This window comes from Manacus candei, unplaced genomic scaffold (assembly GCF_025592945.1).
Source record: "Manacus candei isolate 608988 ecotype Guabito, Panama unplaced genomic scaffold, ASM2559294v1 h1tg000061l, whole genome shotgun sequence".
Classification (NCBI taxonomy): Eukaryota; Metazoa; Chordata; class Aves; order Passeriformes; family Pipridae; genus Manacus; species Manacus candei.
In genome coordinates this window covers 4,169,053-4,191,768 of record NW_026138109.1, presented here as the reverse complement: position 1 = coordinate 4,191,768, position 22,716 = coordinate 4,169,053, and the positions used below count along the sequence as shown (strand labels likewise).

Genomic DNA, 22,716 nt, shown 5'->3' with positions numbered 1-22,716 from the left:
AATGCTGACATTCTTTCTAAATTCTTGTATTTGTAAGAAATATGCAAAGAAACAGTCACTGAGGACTTATGCTTCTTACGACTTATATACTGTTAAGGAGAAGTAATCTCTGAAACTGAGTTATATCAATAAAAAAATTACTTATTCGTAACACCCTTCAATGAAAATCAAAGCATGAAAACTAAAGATTTAAGGAAGTGCTCTTAAATATACAGGATCTGATCTCTTGCACATAAATGGACATTTCTATGCTGATATTTAAAACTGACCTCATCCTGTCCAAAACCCATGAGGCTTATTTTCCTTTTTATGTTTCTTTTGGAAATCAGGGACAGGCATATGTAAGATGTGAGTGTCTGAAGGTAAAGTGTCTTGGGTACTAGTAACTGAAATGTATGCAAAATTAAAACCTTGTGGCTCTGAAAATAATAGAAGAGATTAAGATAAGCAGGAAATGCTAGAAGCCATTAAAAAAAGCACTTGAAAGGGATTGCTAGAACTTCTGTCAGTAACAGAACATAAATGAAAGACAGATGCTTAAACTAAAAGGTCAAGATAAACAGTACCCCACACATTTCAGAACCTGTTTGCTGGCTGTGATCTGAATATTCCTATCAGAAGTCTCTGCAAATCAAAATAAATATTTAACTTGTAAATCTGTGTTCCTACACTGCTTTGACATTCCCTTTCCCCTCTTTTTTTTTTTCCCCTAAAAGAACAAAGAGTTCTTATCATCAATAATCCTGGAAAGGAATCAAGCTCACTCCAGAGTTTCCAAGTTACCAGAAACTCTTTGTAAAAAGGCGGTACAGGCTATTTAGAAATTACAGAGGGAATGCTTGATTATCTGGGAGCAATCTAAGGAGTTCTCTAAGCCAACAATTTTCCCATTTCCTAAACAGAGAAAAGGTATTTTTGAGAGAATGGTGTGTGTAAGAGCATCATGCTTTGTTTAGAGCACTGAATGCTACTGAAATGTAGTTAGACAACAATCAATAATGGGAATAAGCACTGTAAGCTGCAGTCTATTTGACGAAATAGATTGCAGAAAGGGACCCAGGGGTCCTGATCGATGGCAAGTTGAATATGAGTGAGCAGTGCCCTGGCAGCCAGGAGGGCCAACCATGTCCAGGGGGGCATCAGGCAAAGCATCACCAGCTGGGCGAGGGAGGGGATTGTCCTGCTCCTGCATCTGGGGACGCCTCATCTGGAATATTGTGTGCAGTTTGGGGCACCACAATATAAAAAACATAAAAATATTAGAGAGTGTATCAGGAGGAGGCCAACCAAGGTGAAGAATGGTCTTGAGGAAAAGCCTTATGAGAAGCAGCTGAGGCCACTTGGTCTGTTCAGCCTGGAGAAGAGGATGCTGAGGGGAGACCTCATTACAGTTACGACTTCCTGGTGAGGGGAAGAGGAGGGGCAGGCACTGATCTCTTCTCTCTGGTGACCAGTGACAGGACCTGAGGGAATGGTGTGAAGTTGTGTCAGGGGAGGTTTAGGTTGGATATCAGGAAAAGGTTCTCCCCCCAGAGGGTGTCTGGGCACTGGAACAGGCTCCCCAGGGCAGTGGTCACAGCACCAAGCGTGACAGAGTTCAAGAAGCGTTTGGACAATGCTCACATGCACATGGTGGGACTCTTTGGTTGTTCTATGCAGGGACAGCAGTTGGACTCAATAATATTTAGGGGGTCCCTTCCAACTCAGGACATTCCATGATTCTATGATAAAGGAAAAAAAATTAATTTCCTTGTGGAAAACAGTACTTATAGCCATTACTGTCCATGACCTGATTGTTGTTGAATAGCTGATGAAAGGAAGGTTTTAAATATAAGGACAATATGTTACCTAGGTGCAGAGGGAAACTAAGCTGTGACCTACAGATGAAACATGCCTGATGTAGCCCATCTGTTAGAAGATAAAACATAATTGGCAACTTCCTGTATCCACTGTAGCAATTTGACACAAGCAAGTGAATTTGCTCCAGAAACGTGACCTGTCTTTTGCTAAAATAGAAGAGCTTTTAAGTCTAACAGCTGTTTCTGCCTTGCTTTCTGCAAGTGTGACCCCAGCTCTGTTGTGAGCTGTATTAACAGAAGGATTAAGTCATTAATATCTTATATCTTATCTTTTATATCTTGTTTTATTGTCATTTTTCCTTTTGAGGAACCTACATTTTTGTCATGTTGAAGAAAGTCAGCAAAACTAGTGTGTAAATCCTGCAAATTTCCTAGGGAGGTGGTTGTTTCAGCTGATCAAGAATCAGTGTTTTAAATGAAGTTAATCACTGCATAATAAATACCTTAAGAAACATATTGTGCTTCAGGTTATTAGTAACAATCTAAGCACTGATGTGAATGGACTCACCCTTCACTTACTCAAGGCAAAACTGATACTCAATATCTCTAGTCATTTCTACTGAAATATACTGAAGAAACATTTTGGTAAAATTTGATAATACTAAATTTCTTGAACTTCAGCCTTTTGTTAAAAGAGTATTCCACTGCTATAAATATGTGGATACTTGAGCTGTCATTTTAATAACAGTAAGTCAAAATACCAAAAGGAATTATCCCATTCTAACTGAAAAAGGGTTATCTGTAACAGATGAAAGTTATAGTCAGCATGAAAAACAAAAGGCCTGATTTTCATTCTTTTAAGGAAATACCCTGAAAGGATTACAGCATCTCCAGGAAAACTTCTGCTTACCAGATCCACTGCTGCTCACTGGATTTATTTTTTCATCATCTTCATCATCACTATCACAATTTAATGGCTGAAAAGCTATTTCTGACTCTGCATCTGCTTGATTAGCATCTGGCTCTTGCTCAGCAAAGCTTCTCAATGCCACAAGGCGATGATGTATTGCTGCATACAGGTCTTCAGTATCTTTTGAGCCTGCCTGCAGAATATAAAACGCATACAGTCCAAACTAACTGAGAAAAATCTCTATTTTCCACAGAAGATCTGACTGAGAAGTTTAAAAAAATAATGAAAGAGTTGTATTTTGTCCTTTTTAATCAAACCATCCATTTCAGATTCACACTAATAATTAATATCCAAATATAAATTTCAATACAGATAATGTCAAGTTTCTGTAAGTAGTCTGAGTTTTATAATATGTAGCTGTTGATTATTTTCTCTACAGTTACAAGAAAAATAAGTTTAAAAATTATTTTCCCTGAAAAATGGCTCAGTTTGCATGGAGTACTTGGTATTCCAAATGATTCCTGAGTATGATTCTAGAAGTAAGAAAGCACTGAAATGTTAATATATGCAGTCACTAGATGGATACTACAGGGGTGGATACCAGCCACTTCAGTGAATGGAGAAGCAGCTTACTGCAACCCCAGCCACCCCAGCTGTCATACATCTTCATCATGTCTATTTTTACTGCCCAGAAGTGCCAGGACAGAATTTGTGGAACATCTCTATAGACTAGAAAAACTGCAGCACCTCTGGAAATCAGGCCATTTACATGCAGACGAGCAGTCCAGCATAGCCGTATTTAAGTCAGTCCTTGTCTGGAAGTGACAGACTTACAGTGCTTTCCATTTACAGTGCATGGTGCTTTGCTTGTGTATGACATGTGACGCTTCCTGGAAATGATGATTTATTTTTCTTGCCTGGGAGGCTGAATCCTTCCTAGAAAGGTCTACTAGGGAAACTGTAAACATCCTCAAAATCTTGTGGATGTTCTCACTTTCCAATCTAGGACATATATGCTATTTATTTGTAAATAAGTCCACCACATTTCCATCCCCAACTTAGCCCTTGCTGAACAAAACCAGGGTTCCCAAGACTATTGTCTTACATAAGGTGACTTGGAAACTCTGTGTTCTTCTCAGTTAAGAAATGGAGGTCCTACACCAGATGGATTATTGCAAGCACTGTGCTGAGAACCATGGCAGAAAACTGTTGCCTTTTACCAGAGTAACTTAGAAACAAGTAACTGCTTGTGTAGAAATTCTTTCAGTATTGCTTTCGTATAAAAGAGTAATTGATGCATATTACTGGAATGACATCCATTACATCAGTTGCTATGTGAGCTAGAGTCTGGACATGTCTGTCCTAAGGCCATATCCCATCAGCACACCTAGTTTTTCGAAATACCAAAGGAGAGCACTTCTAACACATTCCGTAATAAAAGCCATGTAATAGCTAACCTAAGCACAGCATGAAGGCCATTTGTTAAAACCAACCTTCAGCAAGTCTTCAGAATCCTAGATGAACAGTGGATTTGGGTGGAGTTTTTATGTCCTACTTACCTGAGTTAGAAACACTTGAACAGAGTGGTCCTCTTGGTCTGTTGCAGTGAAGCACAGGCTTTTTCTGTTTGCTCTTTTTATAACCATTTGTTCCCAGAGTCGGGTGTTGAGAATCAGCCTCAAGCTGCCTTGATTTCGCATAACTGAAATAAGAAGGTTTATATGATAAGATATTGGAACCATCTTAATTTTTACTGCAGCACTTTTTTCTAACACTTGTATACAAGTAATATTTTCATCAATTATTCTTTTTAATTTGGTCTAAAACCCTGGTGAGATTTATTTTTTTTGTTATTTTTTTAAATACCCAGATATATCAGTTTCTTTCAATACACTGCCACACAAAGGAAACTGTGTAATGACAGCGCAGTAAAAGCAACATTCCAGAAGTGTCTTGAAAAGTGTTCCTGGAAAAGCAGAATCAACAAAGAGCAAACTGTCAGACTGGTGACTGAGCTGAAGACACACTGCAGCAGAAATGCACACAACCTAACAACATATGCGAGTGTGGTTGTGTAAACCAAGTGAAAAATGCCCAGTGCCTCAGTCCGTAACACAGCAAACATTATCAGGTAAAAAGATTCTCAGCAACTTGACTTAAATAAAACTAGCTTCTCGGTTTTAAATGATCTGAAATAAGCATATTCTGGCCAACATTAGTACAAGTTACTTGGTGTTTTGTGTACAGGGTACTTGTTATTTCATTCTTACTTAGCCTTGACTGCAACATTCCATGTTTGCTGCTTGAAGTGTCATTAAGCCTCAGGGATCCCCTGCCTCTTTCAGTCCAGGTTAAAGAAAGCTTATTAAATACAAAGAGTTTGCAGTTGATCTGAAAGAGAAATACTTGATGAAAATTGCCAGCCAATACTGGTTTTATTGGTTCCAAAACTTTATGGTTTTAAACTTTTGATATGGCTTTTGATACATCCATATGCATGTATACAAAGATAAACAAATAGATATATCACGATTGTTACCTAAAATGAAATGGCTCCTAAATCTGTGCTAAATACTTTACTCACCATGGAAAGCAATCAGCATGAATTCCAGTTTACTTTTTCAATTATTTCATCTTCATTAATTTTTCATCTGTAATATCCACCAACACAGCTGAATTTGGTGCAAGTGTTCTACAGTCTGATTCCCTCAATCAATACAAACATTATGCAACCTGGAATACCAGTACCACTACTAGAAGCGTACTGTTCCAAAGAGAGTAAAACTTTCATATTCTGGCAAGACAGAAGAATTATCCAAAGATAAAATGATGCTAAGATTTTTTAAATCATATGCACCATTGCTCTTTTCTGAGAAAATAGCATTTGGAAGAATAGGGAGATATGTCCTGCCAGGTTGGAAAAATAATTGATATTTTAGATGAACTATAAAACAAATTAGTTTAAAAATACATAGCTTTTTTCCCAAAAAAAGTTTTGTTATAAAACTCATCTTTACTCAAATCACTTCCAATTTTGAAGCTTTAGTTACTGTTGGTGTACTCTGTGGATGCTTGTAAAATACCACTATAGAATGAAATTCTGAAGAAGTCACTTACTGAAAGGGACTATAAAATGAAGAAATATAATATGAAAATGAAAATACCAGCCTACAGAAAAATGGATAACCTGAGGCATACCTCAAAAAAGATGAAAAATTAAAATATAAGATGAAGTTATTTTCAGATTGTTTCAATCTGTAATAGATCTAGATGTTCTTTTGAACAACAAAACTGCTCACCATCAAGGCTTTATGTAATACACACCTGCAATACATTGTGTTCTGCTTCTTCTCCAGTTATAACTTCAACTTTATCTAACAGGATTTTCTCCATTGGCTTGGAAATAAAAGCAGCTGCTGATTCAATTAGTGTTGCATTTCTCAACAAAGCTCTTTCTGTAGGGAAAAAAAAAAAGGAAATCCTTTCTGTACAGGGAATATTTTAGGATAACAAAACTAGCACACAGGATGCCCTGTGACCTCCATAATACCTGGGTTGTCAGACATTATTTAGTGTTACTAATAAGTTTTTGGCCAAAGCAATAAACAGAAGAGAAAAAGAAAAAGGCTGGAATACAAAATGCCTCACAAAACAGGCTCATTCTCAATTGAACAGGGCTGTCTGCAATTGCAGAAGTTTGTCCATAGGGAAACAAGCAGAAACAAGACCTAAATAACGAGAAGATGATTTTCCAAAATATTGGAAATATTGTATCTGTTATATTGCTTTGCAGATTAATACAGAAGGAAAGACACGTCCCAATATTCAGAATAGTAACATGTATGCAACAAATATTTGACAGGAACACAGAAGGACAAGATTTGACAGGAACAACACTGTTGAAAAATTTTGTCTGTTTGCATAATCTATACACATTTTCCACAGGATTTTTTTTAACTTGTAAGAATACATGAAACCAGAGGATCCAATGCAACCATTAGTAAAGACGGGTACAAAAATTTGCAAGAGGGCTCAAGATGGGGTATCCTTGGGATTCCCTCACAGCCTAGATTTACATGGCTTCCCTAGTAGAAAATCTCACATCGGAGTCACAAACAACCCCTGAAATCTGTCTGTACAGGACTTTCAGTCCTAAAAGTAGAATCCAACATAATGAGGTAATTTATGTGAGCAGTTGCAAAATACAAGCAGGAGACAGCTTAAAACTGAAGTTCAAAAAGGTGGTCCATAAGGTATTCTTAAAGTTCACTGCATTTTTTTTCAAAAAATAAATAATAATCTGTACTAAATAATGATAATCTGTAAAACTCTATAATTTTCTGCGTAACTTAGATCATGCATTCTGAACTTAGGCCAGTTTGCATGACATAAAATATAGCTGCTTTCTGAACACAGATTTTGGCACATACTGCAAGCTGGAGAATAGATGAACATTATTGACCACCACTCATTTGACATCCTCTAAAATACAGTGAAACATGAGAATAAGAATAACTGTACTTGTTTGCTGAGTATGCTTACTTGTTTGTGGACTAACATAAGAAGATCCTATGTACATGGATGTTATTTCTCCTTTGTATAAATCAGCTTCATTACACAGCTTGGGGTGCTTCCCAGGACTCTGGAAAAACATGGTGGAAATAAGAATTCCTATTTAAATAAAATGGGTATGTTACTTTACACCAAATAGAACATTGAATCATTTAATGCATCCTAAACTGCAATTTTAATATCATCAGAGTAAAAACTGATGGAGATGATACAATTTCAGTCTCTAGAGGAAGTAATTTTATTATCATAAAATCAGTACCTCATTCTTCTACCAAGAAGAATGGCCTTTATCTATGAATCCTGGACTAGGATTTAAATTCACTGAAGAACTAGAATGTTGAAGTACCACCTAATTTCCAGTTCAAGCACTTAAGTCCCAAAAGAGTAGTTTAAAACTCCCAGACAAACTTAACTTTTCCATCACTTTCAGGTTTTGCAGATAAAGGTTCTTAGGCATGTCTAAATAAATACTTCTGTCTCCTGACAATGCTCAGTGGTTCGATTCCTACTATTCCTATCCTTTCAGAAGTCCTGACCCAGACCTATGGTTGCCAACATTTTGCACTGGCAGATATGCATACTGTTTTCATTCTACTTCTATTGGAAACTGAATTTCAATTCCATTTTCAATGGTGCAGTCCTCAGCTTGGGAACCACCTTTTAGTCCTAGTGCCCTTCAGGACTCGATCCATTAAGCTGTCTCACAAGTGTGCCCAATATGCTTTAGCAATGACACTGTCTAGGATGGGCCCAATTTTTCACTCATACTTATTTATCACAGGATCATAGAATGGCCTGAGTTGGAAGGGACCTTAAAGATCATTTCATTCCAACCCCCTGCCATGGACAGGGGCACCTTTTACAAGAACAGGTTGCTCAAAGCCCCATCCAACCTGGCCTTGAACACTTCCAGGGATGGGGAAGCCACAGCTTCTCTGGGCAACCTGTGCCACGGCCTGACCATCCTCAGAGTAAAGAATTTTTTCCTAATATCTAATATAAACCATCCCCCCTTGTCCTGTCACTACAAGCCCTTGTAAATAGTCTCTCTCCATCTCTCTTGCAGGTTCCCTTCAGGTATCCTATCTCTTCAGAGTTATGATGCAAATTAATTATAACAGTGGTAGGGATCACATTCCTTTATTTCATGTTGTGTGTGTTTTACATGGAATATCTAAAAACCTAAATATCTATAAAAATCCTTTTCAGGTCAAAAAACGAGCAAAATAGAAGTGCATATTGGTCCATCTTTAAAAGAACAGGAGCAGCTAAAAATAATCAATATCTGAAAAATTTATCCTCTTAATTACATTAAGCTTGATAAAAAGTCTGCTGGCATTTACAGATCTTACCAAAACTCTTTCGACCATGTTTTCCCCAAACACAAAATCAGAACTGCTGCTGGTTTTTACACTTCTTTCTTCAAGCAACTGACTTCTGTGGGAACAAAATAGCATAAGAATGCTATTTAGGATAATTTAAAGCTTTTTAAAGATTTCCCACACCTAACATTAAAGACAAAAAATGACTGTGTAAGCAATGAGATTCGTTAAGAGAATCTGAGAATATTCTCTATGTAACACTTCACAAAAGGAACAGAGAGTATCCGCTGCATTTCATGAAGATTATTGAGGATGTTCCTTAAAAGCAAAGAACAAAAAGCAAAACAACATGCCTTTTCCTCCTCAGGGAAGTGTCTTACCCCAGAAACTTTAATGAGTTACTTTTGTTTCCAGCTTTCCCTTTGTGGGAAGATTTGGGAAGGTTTGGGAAGGGAAGGTTTGGGAAGGTTAGGGAAGGGAAGGTTTGGGAAGGTTTGGGAAGGTTAGGGAAGGGAAGGTTTGGGAAGGGGAGGGGAGGGTAGGGCAGGGCAGGGCAGGGAAGGGAAGGGAAGGAAAGGGAAGGGAATACTTCCAATCCTTTGGTACTGGACAACTGTAGTTTTGGGATTAAATTCAAGAATATTCTAATATAAATGGAGATGTGATTTGACCTGCTAATTACAAACCCACTTTAACATTAACATGGTCCATTTTTTGTAAAAGTCACTAGAAAAGTCCTTGTAAACTTCTTTAAGTAGAATTTGTCTCTGATGCTGGTTTGCTTTTGCTTTTGCTTTTTTTTTTTTTGGTCACATTCTGTTCCCAGAAGGATGACTTGGCAGGAAGACAATCTGATATTGCGTCACAAACCGCATACTTCAGCACCACTTACTTCTCTTTCACACTGTTTATAATTCTTGGGAGGGTTTAACAGCACATATGTCATTCAGAGGATATTCCTGTTAATAAGCTGGGCTTTGTTGACAGAACTTTGATAATTACCTCTAAAACAGTTTCTGTGTTCACGATTGCAGCGTGCTTAAAATCTCTTCAAGTATAAAGGGCTTACCAAACACTACCTATCTCCATTTTACACTTAATGAAAAAAATGTTCCTTAATACTCTCATGCTTGATGTGTTGCTAAGACTAAGAGCAAAAATTAAAGAGAGAAATCAGAAAATACATCTCTTTTCCTCCTTGAAGTGTCCTATACATGTTTTGGGCCATGAAGAGGGAATCTGAAGTGTACTTAAATTAATGAGTTTCTTATCCTTAAACACACCCCTCTCTAAAATTCAGTGAATTTTGATTGGTTTCCATCCTGAAGTTTCATCTGCTACTTCTGTGCTGCTCCGGTAGCAACTTCTTAAGGACAGCACACCAGAGGAGCCAAAAAACAGGAACTAGAGGCTTGTTTCAAAGAAATAATGTGGGAAATGGATTTTGATTATTTTCAGAAATGTAAGAAAAAATTAATCAGTGCAGAATCTTTATTTTTTTAGACAGTTAACTGGAAGGACCAGCCTTAAAATGTTATTAAAAGCTCAATACCCTTATGCTGCTGAATAGCAAGAACTAAGTGTACCAGGGATGACATTACCATGGAGATGCAAAATAAAGTCACTGAATTCAAGGCATGATCACTAACAAGGAACAATGTACAGTGCTAGCCTTGAACCCTCTCATTTTCCAAGCAAATCCTTGTGCAAAGCTGAATACATGACCAGAAGGCTGTTTTCCCAGCACTGTATTTCTGTCACTTGTGACACAAGATTTCCAAACTTTTAATCAGAATCAAGCAACTGCAAATTTCTCTTTTTCAGCTCATTACTACAGCCAATAAAACTGGTGGTGGTTTCCTGGGACAGGGACAGCTGCAGCAACTGCAGAGGGCTTACAAGCCATTTCTGTCTCTCCACAGAACCATATCATATAGAGAACAAGTGGAAGAGGAGGGAAAGTGAGAAATGTCTGCAGGCAGCAGCAATCCCTGCTGTTATATGTCTCTGCATTTAATTTTGTAAACAAATGTCAGTAGTTATGCCTTGATTGAAAATCAAAAACAAACCTAAAAAGATATTTTCTTAGCAATGATCTGCTTGCAGTGTTCACTACTGTTTAGTGTGTGAAGTGGAGTTTAGCATGTGGAGTTTAATAAAATTGTTTGTTATTTATGAGAAAACAGCTCTGCTAGAAAGATTTTACTTAAGAATTTTAAAGCATCAGTCACTTAATACATATCAGAAGAATGGCACTTACACCCTCCTGCAATCTCAGAAGAGCAGTAAGCACTGGTTGTAATTAAATTAGCTTTCAACTGTCAAATAAACTGACATTTACCCCAATGGCGATATACAGAATTAATGAGGCTCAAACACCACAGATTAGCAATTTCTCTTTTAAAAAAGAGAAAAGCACCTTTAACTTGTCAACACTGAAACACTGCATTGCATTTCTCTATCTACTTCAGAAGAGAAAGTTACTCACCTATCTTTACCTAGGTACTGTGCAGGTGACAGAAGGTAAGTAGATCAAAAGTATCAATACAAACTGATTTAGCTTTTCCAATATGTGCATTAGCATCATTCTGAATCTGCTAAAAATCCAGTGTACTCTGTGGCTCCATGTTGTCCTCACAGGGCATCATCACAGCGTTAATTATAATAAAAAGGAACAGGCTGGCTCTTCCAAAATCACAGTGAGCATCCACCCTCTAATGATGTTCTTTTCATGGATAAGCATTAAGAATGAAAGTTGTTTGTACATCTAAAAATCCCTTTTCTCCTCAGAACCCTGGCATTGTGCATCCCAACCTTTTATCTGTGGCCCATCCAGCCCTGTAGAAGACTGGTAGAGCCTCCTTTGCAATTAACATATTTTCCCCCTTCTTTAGGTGGGAAGGGCAATTAGGCAACATCACAAATCTGTTATCTGTGGCCCTAGGAATTTTAAAAAGTCATTCTGTCATCACAACTGATATGAGAGGGATTCCTGATGCTCACAGCTTCCATGTAACCCTCATCAACCATCAGCAAGCAGTATTAATACCCACAAGATCACCTGCTGACACTAAACTGGCTAACCACAGACCTAATATTCTCACAAGCCAGTCTTCAGAAGGAGGCAATAGCCCACTTTTGCAACAGTATGAGCTTTTTCGTTCCCATACAGTGTCAAGAGGGTAACATCCTAGTCCAAGGAAGTCATCTTCCCCACACAGAAATTATAGTCTGTGCTTCACAGAAACACCAGCCTATCACAGTCATCACAACTTGCTATTTGTGCCAGAAGCACAATATTCTGTGAACAGAAGTAGAGCGTCAATTGAATTTGGTCTTCCAAATCAATCTTATATGTTTTTCTCTATGCCTCTTGGGTCCAATATGCTGACATGTTTTAGTAGTTTCTCAAAAGACTGAAACTTCCTGAGTTTCTTTACACCTTTTTATGAGGTGTAGCAGATATGCAATCAGAAGAGAGATGGCAAACCGAATAGTCTCTGGCTTGGTGGTTGCTAGTGAGAAGCAAACTGTCCCACAGAGATTAATTCCAGTCTGGAGTCCATTTTTATGGCATGTGAAGTTCACGTTAGCACATGCAAACATTGGCACCACACACAAACACCACTGAACTCTGTGTGTGTGTGGATAACATTGGTTTAGTACTATGTTAGACATGAAGGATGAAAGGGCATGCCATCAGCCAAGTGATAAAATTATGTAGAATTATAATAAATAAAAACTTACTGTGCTGTTTGAGAGTTAGAAAGATTTCTGGTAGTAGATGACCTCGCTGCTGTTTTGGAACTTGCTGAATACTCAGCTGAGGAATAAGAGCTGTCTTCAGATAGCTAGGAATAATAAAACCAGATGGAGTAATTAGACCTTGTGTATTTTCTGCTTAAACAGATTTTCTAGAATCCAGGCACTGATATATAGATAGACAGATAAGTATAGATACAGGTAGTTACAGGTAGATATGTGGTAGTTGGCAGAGCTTCCTCCAGCCAGTGCCCTGAATTAAAACGTTAAAATCTCACTTTCTAAACAAACAAAATCCAGAAGACCCAAAGCTTATTTGCCCACTGAACCCTCACATCAGAAAGGTGGGACAGCCTGCAGAGAAGACATGTTTTTTCAAAGACATTCATCATGTCTTTGGGAAGGGCTCTACCCACGTTTGTTACAAGCGCACTGGTGGCTAAAAAGCCCAATACGAGATAGACACGTCTGGTTGCAAAAGGCACAGCAGAAAGACTCCTTAGGTGGTATATTCTGCAATACACGATTCTTTCTGCGTTGTCTGTTCACCTCAAAAGTGATCCTGCGTGCGTTCTCAAAAGCATCCGCAGCGTTATAGATGGTGTGTCTCCAGACCTCCCAACTGGAGGCCAGAGTAGACCAGTTATGTTGATCAATATGGCCAAGGCTGAGATGTTGTTTCAGGGAGTCCTTGTATCTTTTCTTTGGGGCTCCTCTCTTGCGGTAGCCAGTGGCAAGTTCACCATAGAGCAGTATCTTAGGGAGGCGGTGGTCCTTCATCCTTGAGACGTGCCCTGCTCAACACAGCTGTGTTCTCATCAACATGGCCTCAATACTTGTGACAGCTGCTTGTTCTAGAACAGATGTATTGGTCACATAATCTGACCAGTGGATGTTTAGGATTGTACGGAGGCAGCGTTGATGGAAGCGTTCTAGGAGACGCAGGTGGTGGCGGTAGATGACCCATGATTCGGATCCATATAAGAGAGTAGACAGCACTATGGCTTCGTAAACATTGATCTTTGTACTTTTTTTCAGGTGTTTATTTCGCCAAACTCTTTTATGAAGCTTTCTGAAGGCACTGTATGCCTTTGCTAACCTGTTGTCTGTCTCTCCATCAATCTTACCGTCCGAGGAGATGAGGCTGCCTAGGTAATTAAACTGCTGGACTGACTTGAGCTCTGATTGGCCAATGGTGATATGGGGATCAAAGACATTCAGCATGAGCTTAACACCATATCAAGTCAGTAATCCAACAATTCCACTGAGACTTGTATGGGAACTTTCTTGAAAATCATAAAGTGAAATAACTTGTTTTAAAACAGCACTGTTTTGTTTGGTGGGAGTTTTTTATTTGTTTGGTGTGTGTGTGTGTGTGTGTGTGTTTATAATTTGAGCTCCAAACATACATTAGCCAGGAAAATTATTTTTCTTTTTACCTGAACACATGCTTCTTTCTTAGTCACTAGAGATACTACAGGATTTTCAGGACAGGTCATGGCTTGTGGGGGTTGTAAAATGGCAGGTCTAATGACATTCCGCAATTGACTTGGTGACAAGGATCCTTGCAAAATACAAACACAAAATATTTAAACAGAAACTTTTTCTTCACACCTAATCCATACCTGTATGCCTTGCCTCTTTAACTGAAAGTTTCAAAACATTTCAAAATAATATTTATTGTTGTTTACTTGCTACATATTGTGAAAAATTGTAATGCTTTCTGAAAATATGACTCTGCAGTGAAACCAACCCCTGTTACCCTATCAGGATAAAAAAGTAATGTGTTATATACATAAACATACATATTTGTGTTTATAAAATATATTTCTATTTATATATTTAAATATATATTTATATTCATACTTGTATTTACTGCTTTGTTTTAGATCTGTCTTCTGGCATTTCAGATTTAATCCCTCCTCTGCAGATGCCAGTAGGGTTTTTCATTGCCTTCTCTGGGAGTAGAAGTACTCAGAAACATGGAATTTCACTATTCAAGGCTATATTCAGTTCTATTCAGTTCTATTCAGTCCACTCAGGAAATAAGTAGTCAGAGCGATACTCAGACCAGAGTTCATAGGACATTTGCACTGTCAAATGAATAACCTATAAATTGCATAAAGACACTTAGCCTATCACTCATTATGGAAAATAGCTGATATTTTTATGTCTTCTAGATCTGTTAAGAATGTCTTTGTGCAACTACAAGGAGAAACTCTTACAATGACAGTTACCTTCTTTTGTACTTTTTATGAAGTCAGGGTTTCTTCGAAGAAGAGCTGCAGTCATGAATATGTTATTCTTCTTTACTACAGAAAAGGAAATTAAACTTCAATAATTAATAATAACAAATTTTAATCATTAATTCATGTTTCTGTAACCCCTCCCTATTTTGGAGGTATCTGAACAATATTCTAACCTATCCATCTAATGAAGTTTTCCGAGATAGCTGTTTACTATCTCAGTTTTACAAGTGGGTAGACTTAGGCACAGAAAGCACCAGAGCTTTCCTGGCTATGTCAGAGACAGAAGTGTTTTGGATATTATTGAATGTTTTAAACTCAAAATTTTTTTTCAGCTTTGGAGACTGGGTGCTGCTGTTTTGTATAAGTCGTTGAAATGGCAATGCCATCTAGTTGAGTTTGGGGCATTATTAAGATGAATAAACAAGGCCCAAGCATATGGGCATAAATAAATGTACCCTGTCCTATTCTGCTAAAAAGAGCTTTAGAATTACTGTAATAATGGTGGCAATGCACTATTGATGCTTTCACTGTTTTAATAAAGATATCAAATGCCAGTAAAAAAGTGATGACAACTATGTTGTCAAAGCCTAGAAGATGAGCAGGTTATTGTGTCTGCCACCAACATGTGGATAGCTGTGGAGCCAGCCAAGGATTGTTGGTAATAACATGCTGTGTGAAAGTACAGGATATGGCTGGAGAAGGGGCCATATGGAGGTAGGGCAGCATTTTTGGGGGACGAAAGTCCTTGTTATGGCTCCTGGAGATAAGCACAAGACAGCACAGTGCAATCACAGGAATGAGGCTGAGAAGTGGGGATGGACTGTAGGGGGGATCAAGACCACCCAAGACACCCAAAGCCTCCAACTCATTTCCAGAAAGACTTGAAGAACAGACTGCTAATGGTAAATGATTTGCATAGAAAGTGAGAAACTTATAACAGGGTGGGAAAAACTTCTCTATAAAAAGGTACCCTCATGAACCCCAGGTGCATGTGCACACCAGGGCCCTGGACACCCCATCAGCTGAAGCTAGGACTAGTGATCTCTTTTTCTCTCTTTCTTTATCTCTCTCTCTCACTGTCTAGTTCATCTCTCTCTTTCCTTTCACCCTACCCCTTTATCCAAAACCCACTGCTCATACTAGGAGATCACGGACTAACTTGTACCAATTTCCATGCCAAGTACGTTATTTACTAATAAAACTTGTAACCTTTTTTGGACCGTCTTTCTTTTCCACCACAAGCATCTCTGAATCTTAGGTACTCCCTTCCCCTTAAGGACATCATACTTGTCCTCAAATGGCACAACTGATGCACTACATACAATCACTACTTTTTCACTGCAGAAACAGTGTGGTTTGTTGCTTTTGCAGTGCTGTGTCCTTTTATAATTGTTTAGAAATCCTTTATGCCACTGTCTGTCAAGGACCTGACTCTGGTAAGAGACATAAACTAGGATTCAAGACCACTTGTTCCTGTTAGTGCTAAGTGGGAGAATACTCCATGGGTCACTGGTTAGATGGAAGACTGGACAGAAAATTATATTCGTATATTCCTATATTCCATCACCATTAAATTGCAAGCAAACTATTGATGTAATTACTGTAAGTACATTCTAGTTTTTTTCAAATATAATTTGTACCACAGTCTGAAATTGCCTATTTGCAAATTATTCAAAGATTCCACCCCAACCCTGCAGGATGCAAAAAACATGTCTTCTATTGAAGTACCAGTCCTCCTCCTAAAACATTCCTTTTTTCTGTCTAAATACCAGACTAGTCCAATGCACTTCAGCTATGTCCTGCTGAAAAAGCATTTCTGTACACCTCTTTATTGTAGCTAATACCTGCTTTTCTACATAAATGTTTATTTTTAATTACCTGTCTGGGAGGGAGGGAAGGCAGGAGGGATGGTAAAGGAAGATGATCTCCCTCTTTTCTGTGTGAGAGCTGTATCTGAAAGAATAAGAGACTGAAATTATCATCTGTTTGGAGAATAGGAAAGATCAGAAAGATCAATTTTAGGGTTAGCCAGGTTGATGTCATGCCTTCAGTGGCAGTAGAGTAAATTATTATCTGCTATCTACAAGCTTCATGAAGTAAAACTGTTAGGTAATGTCTATACTGCTTATTCGGGGAGGTCTCTGAGGCTGAGGGCACAGCCTGGCTCAAGCACAGAGCTAATCCCCTCTGTAACTGGAATTCTGTCCTGGAGACCTCCAGCTGGAGAGATCCAAAACAGAACCAAGGAGTGAGCTATCACTTTAACAGTGTGGGCAATCAAGAGGTCAAATACTCAAGTTTCCTTCTGCACCCCATGTTATCGTAGGTATACCCTACAATTTCTACCATATATATGAATTTTTTTTTGTATTATCTTGGTATAATTTTCAGAGTAAACCAAGCTTAGCATATCTTAAATCCTCTGAGCTACATTCGGGTGTGTCACAGAACTATATAAAACAAAAAATAGTGTACACTATAATGTATTAATACATATAGTGTACACTATGTGTATTAATGAATTATTAATTTATATTAATAATTAGAATATATTAATGCCTAAATTCAGAAGTACCTTTTTGGTCCTATCAATATGTTACACAAACATTGTAAAAAACAGATCAGTCCTTCTGCACTCAGTGATTTGTTTGCATTTCCCATGGAAGCAACATACAGTCCTTAAAGGGCCTTGCCAGTTAGCTGTTTGCTGGACAGAAGGAGGAGCCCTTTTGGAAATTGCTTTACATTTTTAAGGATTGCCCAGGGAAAAAATGCTGATCTCTTCCAGAAGCCAAGGAATATCGCTCCTTTCCAGCTTTCCTCCTCCCTTGACTGTGTGAGCAACTCTAGAAAATTATATGAATATATAGATTTTTCAACTTTGTGTAATATTATATAAGTATGGAAAAAGATTATATTTTTACTTAAAAAGGTATTTATTGGAAATTACCAATGAGTATACCAGTGTTTAATTTTCATGACTTTCAGTATGCCTATAGTGCAAAAACATTTCTTAGACAGGAAAATTTATTCTCTTCTTCATCAGCTAAGAATACGGAACTTACAGGAATTAGAACATGACAGGAGCTAAATGTCATACCAATGTTAGGCTGAGTGCCAGACTTTTGGAAAGTAAAAGATGATGATCTTGCACGTTTTCTGGAACAACTAGTGAAATCTAGAGAACAGGAAATATAATGTTATGCAGAGACAGGTTGGCAGGAGATTTCAGCACAATCTTATGATATAGAATTAAAACGTGAACACAATAAATTCTAGGACTGACTTACAGAACAGCTTTAAGGCAATACCTAAGAGCAAGAGGTCTTTGGAATCACAGTCAACACCTGCCACAAAGCCCTAGGGAGTCTTCTTTATTTCTACTAAGTTCAGGGAACTCAAAGCAAGCCCTCAGAATCAGTTCATAGCCCAGAAGACATTAAGAATGAGAAGTTATACTAAAATGCTGCCTAAACAAATAGAAAAGGCAGTGAGAAGCTCATGAATATGTTTGGTCAATTTCCAGGGCTTCTGGAGTTGGTCTTTCTGGTAAATATGAGAGTTAGGATGGAAGAATTCTTGAGGTAAGACAGGGACATGTATATAAGGACATAGTAGGTTGCTTTACAACCCACAAGGTCTTGGTCTACTGATAGGCATTTGCCCCTGCTCCTACAAAGTAAGGGTGCAAACACTGTTTTCCCAGGCAACAGTCAGACCTATGAATAACCCATTGTGTATTATACATGAAGTGCATAAAGAGGTTATTACCATTTTCAGCTTTGCAAACTGGGTCTTCTGCAGGACGCTGGGGGAAAAAAAAGGCATGGAAAGGTCAAGGAAAAAAGAACAGTCATTTTCTAGACCAAGACACAAAGTATACCAATTCAGCATATATGCATTAAAAGCAGCCTTGTTTGTACTTTCTACTCTTCCCTGTTCTATTTTGAGATCACTTATTACAAGTCTTAGCCTGGGCTAAAATCTTTTACTACTACTAGGATAATTTCTATAGAAACCCCATTTCTCAGCAATTTTTATCAATAAAGTAAAAAAAAAGCTTTTCACCTTCAAAAGACGATCCTTCTTTTCAAAAACAAATGTTGGCTGGGCAAGCACTGATTTCTCTGGAAAAGAGATCATTTTTAATAATAGTTCTGTAATAGTACTTCTCAACCACAGTTTTGAAAATGCTGTGCAATAACAAACAGCAGTTTATCCTTTTGAGACAAAGGAAGAAAATACAGAGCTGCAGTGATGTACAGCACAGTACATCAATTTTTTTAAAAAAGCTATAGTCCTCAAATCTGAGTGTGAGTTTTGCCTAACCAGATGCCATGGGATTTGACCTCATATAATTTAACAATTCTTTTAATGAAAAAGAAAAAAAATGTGCTTGTAGCCTTTACAAACAACATCTGCCATCCTTTAAGAACTAGAGTGAACTGCATCTTTGGGTGTCAGAAAAGTGCAAAGATGTGACATGTAAAATATCCCTAAAGGAAAGAAAACAAGGAAATGTGTTACACTTGGCCTCTCAGCTATATTCACACATCCCACTCTTTAGGCTTCAGGGAGGTGAATGCTTGGTGTTAGTTTTAATGTGTGAGTATGATATATAAACACAGGAAGCTCTGTAAAGCAAATTCTACTCTCAGCATACCTCTGCATTTCTTAGTCATGACTGAAAAAAACTTTGGACCCATGTTCTTTTTTCCTATGAAACATTTTTCACCACACATTTGCCTCACATCAGATTTTTGGTTGATTCAGGGTTCACCTGAATCTTACATCTTATACAACTTCTTGAGGCTACTTACTTTTCTAAGCTTGTGATCTGCACAGCCTGTGCAACCCTAATGGACTAAATTTGGTTGTCAGGTTAAAAGAAGAAGGGGTTTTCACCAGCACCACTGATTAGTGGCACATTTATTATTCAAATAAATTGAATAATTAATGAGCAAAGAAGCAGACACAAATAGATTTTTTAGACTACCACATTGAGGATTTATCTCATGCTAGCCTGAGGTATCTGTAATGTGCAGTCAATAGCATGTTTTAGCTGTGTACTTCAGATGTTTAATTGGAACCTAAGTGCGTGCATTTCTCTCCATGGCTGATAAAGACAGACTTGTATGACCAACGGAACTATTTGACTGACTTCTGGCCAGAGAAATTCCACACTTGTTACCTTTTTAAGTGATATTTGACAGAATATTTATCATGTACAACACATATTTATAACACTAGCTTCCTCTGTTACCTCTTCATCAAAAATGTCCAAGTGAAAACATATTTTTATCTTGGCTTGCACACCCATCTGTGACAAAACCACTCTAGCATTGATATCAATTACTTAAGGGTTTAATAAAGCAAACACCAACCTATCATGGAGGAGTTAATATTACTACATAAAAATATTTTCAATAATCAAGAAAAAAGTAAACATTGTTAAAACAAATGCTTCATTTATGTAAACAGGGGCAAGAAGCATGAAACTATTACTCTAAACCAAAGATATACAGACACAGGAGTAATAACTAATAAAGTTTTGCTGTTGTTAAAGTTCATTTTATATTTACTGGGGCATTATGTGTGTGTAAAAGACAGATTTTAGCAAACTTGACATGCTTAGCAATGCAGGTCTAGTTGGTCCTTAAAGAAAAAGCAAGAAAAAAGTTCACATTGTTCCTCTGAAAAAAAGATAACTCTCTGTCACTCAAAGTTGAAGAAAAATTCCATAATCCAGTTGTATCTGGGGTCCGCGGCACGGCATGAGATGGAGCAATTCCACTTTTATTCACTAGAGGGGAGTGGCATACATAAACAACAGTATTTCACTGAAATATGATTTTTTTAAAAGAAAATAGGCTTTTTCCTCTCCCCTTAAAAAAGAAACAAGCAAACAAACAAGCAACACTGGTATTCTTACTGAATTAAGGAAAAATACAAAAATTAAAGCTTGACTATAGAAACTTTCATATTCTCCACTTTACTTCTCAAAGCTCAAAAGCTTGCAATATTTTTAAAGGTACATTTTCTACTCCAAATAACAGAGTTAGCAAAGAGTGAATTACTGTGAAAAAGGAATTGACTTTCTATCACAGAGTGAACTTTTGATGGAGCTAAAAGGCTGTAGGGAGTTTGAAGGAATTAGGAAAGTTCATTACGTTTTAAACAACAACATTCCAATAGTAGTTTAAAACCCAGAAGTTCCTGAAGAGAAAATTATAACTGGTTGATTACCAACAAAATCACGTGAAGCTACCAAATAATGGTATCTCATAAGATAAATAGACATATTTTAATATTGAAGTAAATATAAAGGATATGTCCCATCAACTGCTCTTGAGCCAAAGGGTTGCCTGTAGATTTAGTCAGAGGATGCTGGGGTTGCCACAGTTATTTATAGTTGTTACAGTTCTATATTGCTTCTACACAAATCAAGAAAACCTTTTCATAATTCCTGAAGAGTACTCCACAAGAAGAGTACTCTACTGATTTTACTCATCAGTAAGACCTTCACTCTTCAATCAGGCTATTCATAACAGGGTTTTAAACATACATTTGTGTTAACCATGTATGCCTACAAAGCATAAATTTCCAATTACATTTTCAACTTCTTAGATATTCAAGCATGAAATATTTGCAGCTGAGCCCCACAGAAAAAGAGAGGCAGAATTTCTTGTGGATGTAACACGAGGGCATCAAGGAGTTACCAGAATTGTGTCCACGTGATAATTTTAACACTGGTGAGTACATCTGCACTTCTCCCCTTCATTTTCTGCACTAAGTCTGATGCTGCCAAGGTGGATGGCTGTGCCAGGAGGAAGAAAAGTCTTTCTGCACCCTCTGCTCTTGGCAGCACTGGGGGCACCCAGCCAGACAGTGCCAGACTCTGCCCCAGGGAATAGGCAGCAGCAGCCAAGGCTGGGTACAAGCAGATGCAGAGGAACAGTGATGGTGTGGGCTGGAGCCATCCCACTCATCATCACCAACAAGACACAGACAGACACAGGCTGGCTAGTGCCATGTTAGGACTGGGCCACTCTGGTCCTCAGCAGCTCGGCACTTGCGCATAGAAGAGCCTGATGGAAAAGTTACCAGAAGAACATGCCAAATGAGCTGCCTCTGGCTGCAGGGACTGGAATAATCCACCAGCCTCAGCCAACAGTCCAGACACAGAACCTATCTGTTTGCCCATGCATAATCACCACAGACTGGGCTCTCTTTCCCTTGCTACAGGTCCCCTGAAACTGTTGAATTAGAAAGGTCTTGGCCTAACGTTTCCTGTATTCAAAGTTCAACATAGGCCCTTGCCTGTAAGATGCATTAAAGTGTCCAATCCCTCTGCTTAAAATCTCACCTGGATGGCCTCCTGGCTCAAGCCTCCTGTCCTGCACAGAAGCACTGTCAAGTGTGCTCCAACCTGAGCTACTGGTGACATGGAAGTCACCCAGGCCACAGGATGGAGCCTGCATTTACAAAGTTCCATTTGAAAGAGTCATTTTGGGAAAAGTTGTTGGCTGCTGCCTAAGAAGCACTGCCAGAATGACATACAAGATATAATGTAAAATTGCTTTTACCAGCTTTGCTTGTATCCCAAAAGCCAGCATTGTCCATGAGATGTAAGGGTCTCTCCGTTTTAGCTGTGACATTCCACTCTTCACTTCCACTGCTATTGCTTTTTCTAAAGCTCTTGAGACTTCACAAAATATATACATTAAAGTAGGTAGGACACTGATGGGTTTAAAATTTTTAGAGTTATTATTATTGTTCCATCGTACCCTAAACACAGATAAATGATCCTTAATTTTTGAGGGCTAAGGACATAGTGGAGAGAATATAAGGCCATATCTGTTTAATTTTCAGACAGTCCTATGCCTGAAATCATATGTGAAAAGTGGTGAGAATTCTATTCCTCCCAAAGAAATGCAAAAAAACCCTAAAATCTTTAAGAAGGTAAGATGGCAATTGTGATCTCAATAAAGGTTTTTAATTTCTGACTTTGAAACCATTAATTTTTATGTTTTTACATTTTCAGATTAAAGGAAAAAATTTTTAAAAATCAGTTGCATCTTCACCATTACCAAACTTGACAG

General features: G+C 38.0%; 1 protein-coding gene across 2 annotated transcripts in view; it reads right to left on the bottom strand.

Moving 5' to 3' along the window:
* The window catches only part of RANBP3L (RAN binding protein 3 like), a 34,470-nt gene that overhangs the window by 5,965 nt on the left and 5,789 nt on the right, over nt 1-22,716 (bottom strand). The window contains exons 2-14 of one of the 2 annotated variants that reach the window (XM_051804783.1): nt 18,683-18,741; nt 18,386-18,422; nt 17,715-17,792; nt 16,493-16,567; nt 14,603-14,677; nt 13,805-13,929; nt 12,351-12,454; nt 8,634-8,718; nt 7,252-7,351; nt 6,034-6,164; nt 4,980-5,100; nt 4,269-4,411; nt 2,710-2,902 (exon numbers count right to left, since the gene is read on the bottom strand). In XM_051804783.1, the coding sequence (XP_051660743.1) occupies nt 2,710-2,902; nt 4,269-4,411; nt 4,980-5,100; nt 6,034-6,164; nt 7,252-7,351; nt 8,634-8,718; nt 12,351-12,454; nt 13,805-13,929; nt 14,603-14,677; nt 16,493-16,567; nt 17,715-17,792; nt 18,386-18,422; nt 18,683-18,741 (1,326 nt within the window). Of the gene's footprint in view, nt 1-2,709; nt 2,903-4,268; nt 4,412-4,979; nt 5,101-6,033; nt 6,165-7,251; nt 7,352-8,633; nt 8,719-12,350; nt 12,455-13,804; nt 13,930-14,602; nt 14,678-16,492; nt 16,568-17,714; nt 17,793-18,385; nt 18,423-18,682; nt 18,742-22,716 lie in introns of those variants that run through there. The other variant, XM_051804784.1, reaches the window with a different exon arrangement.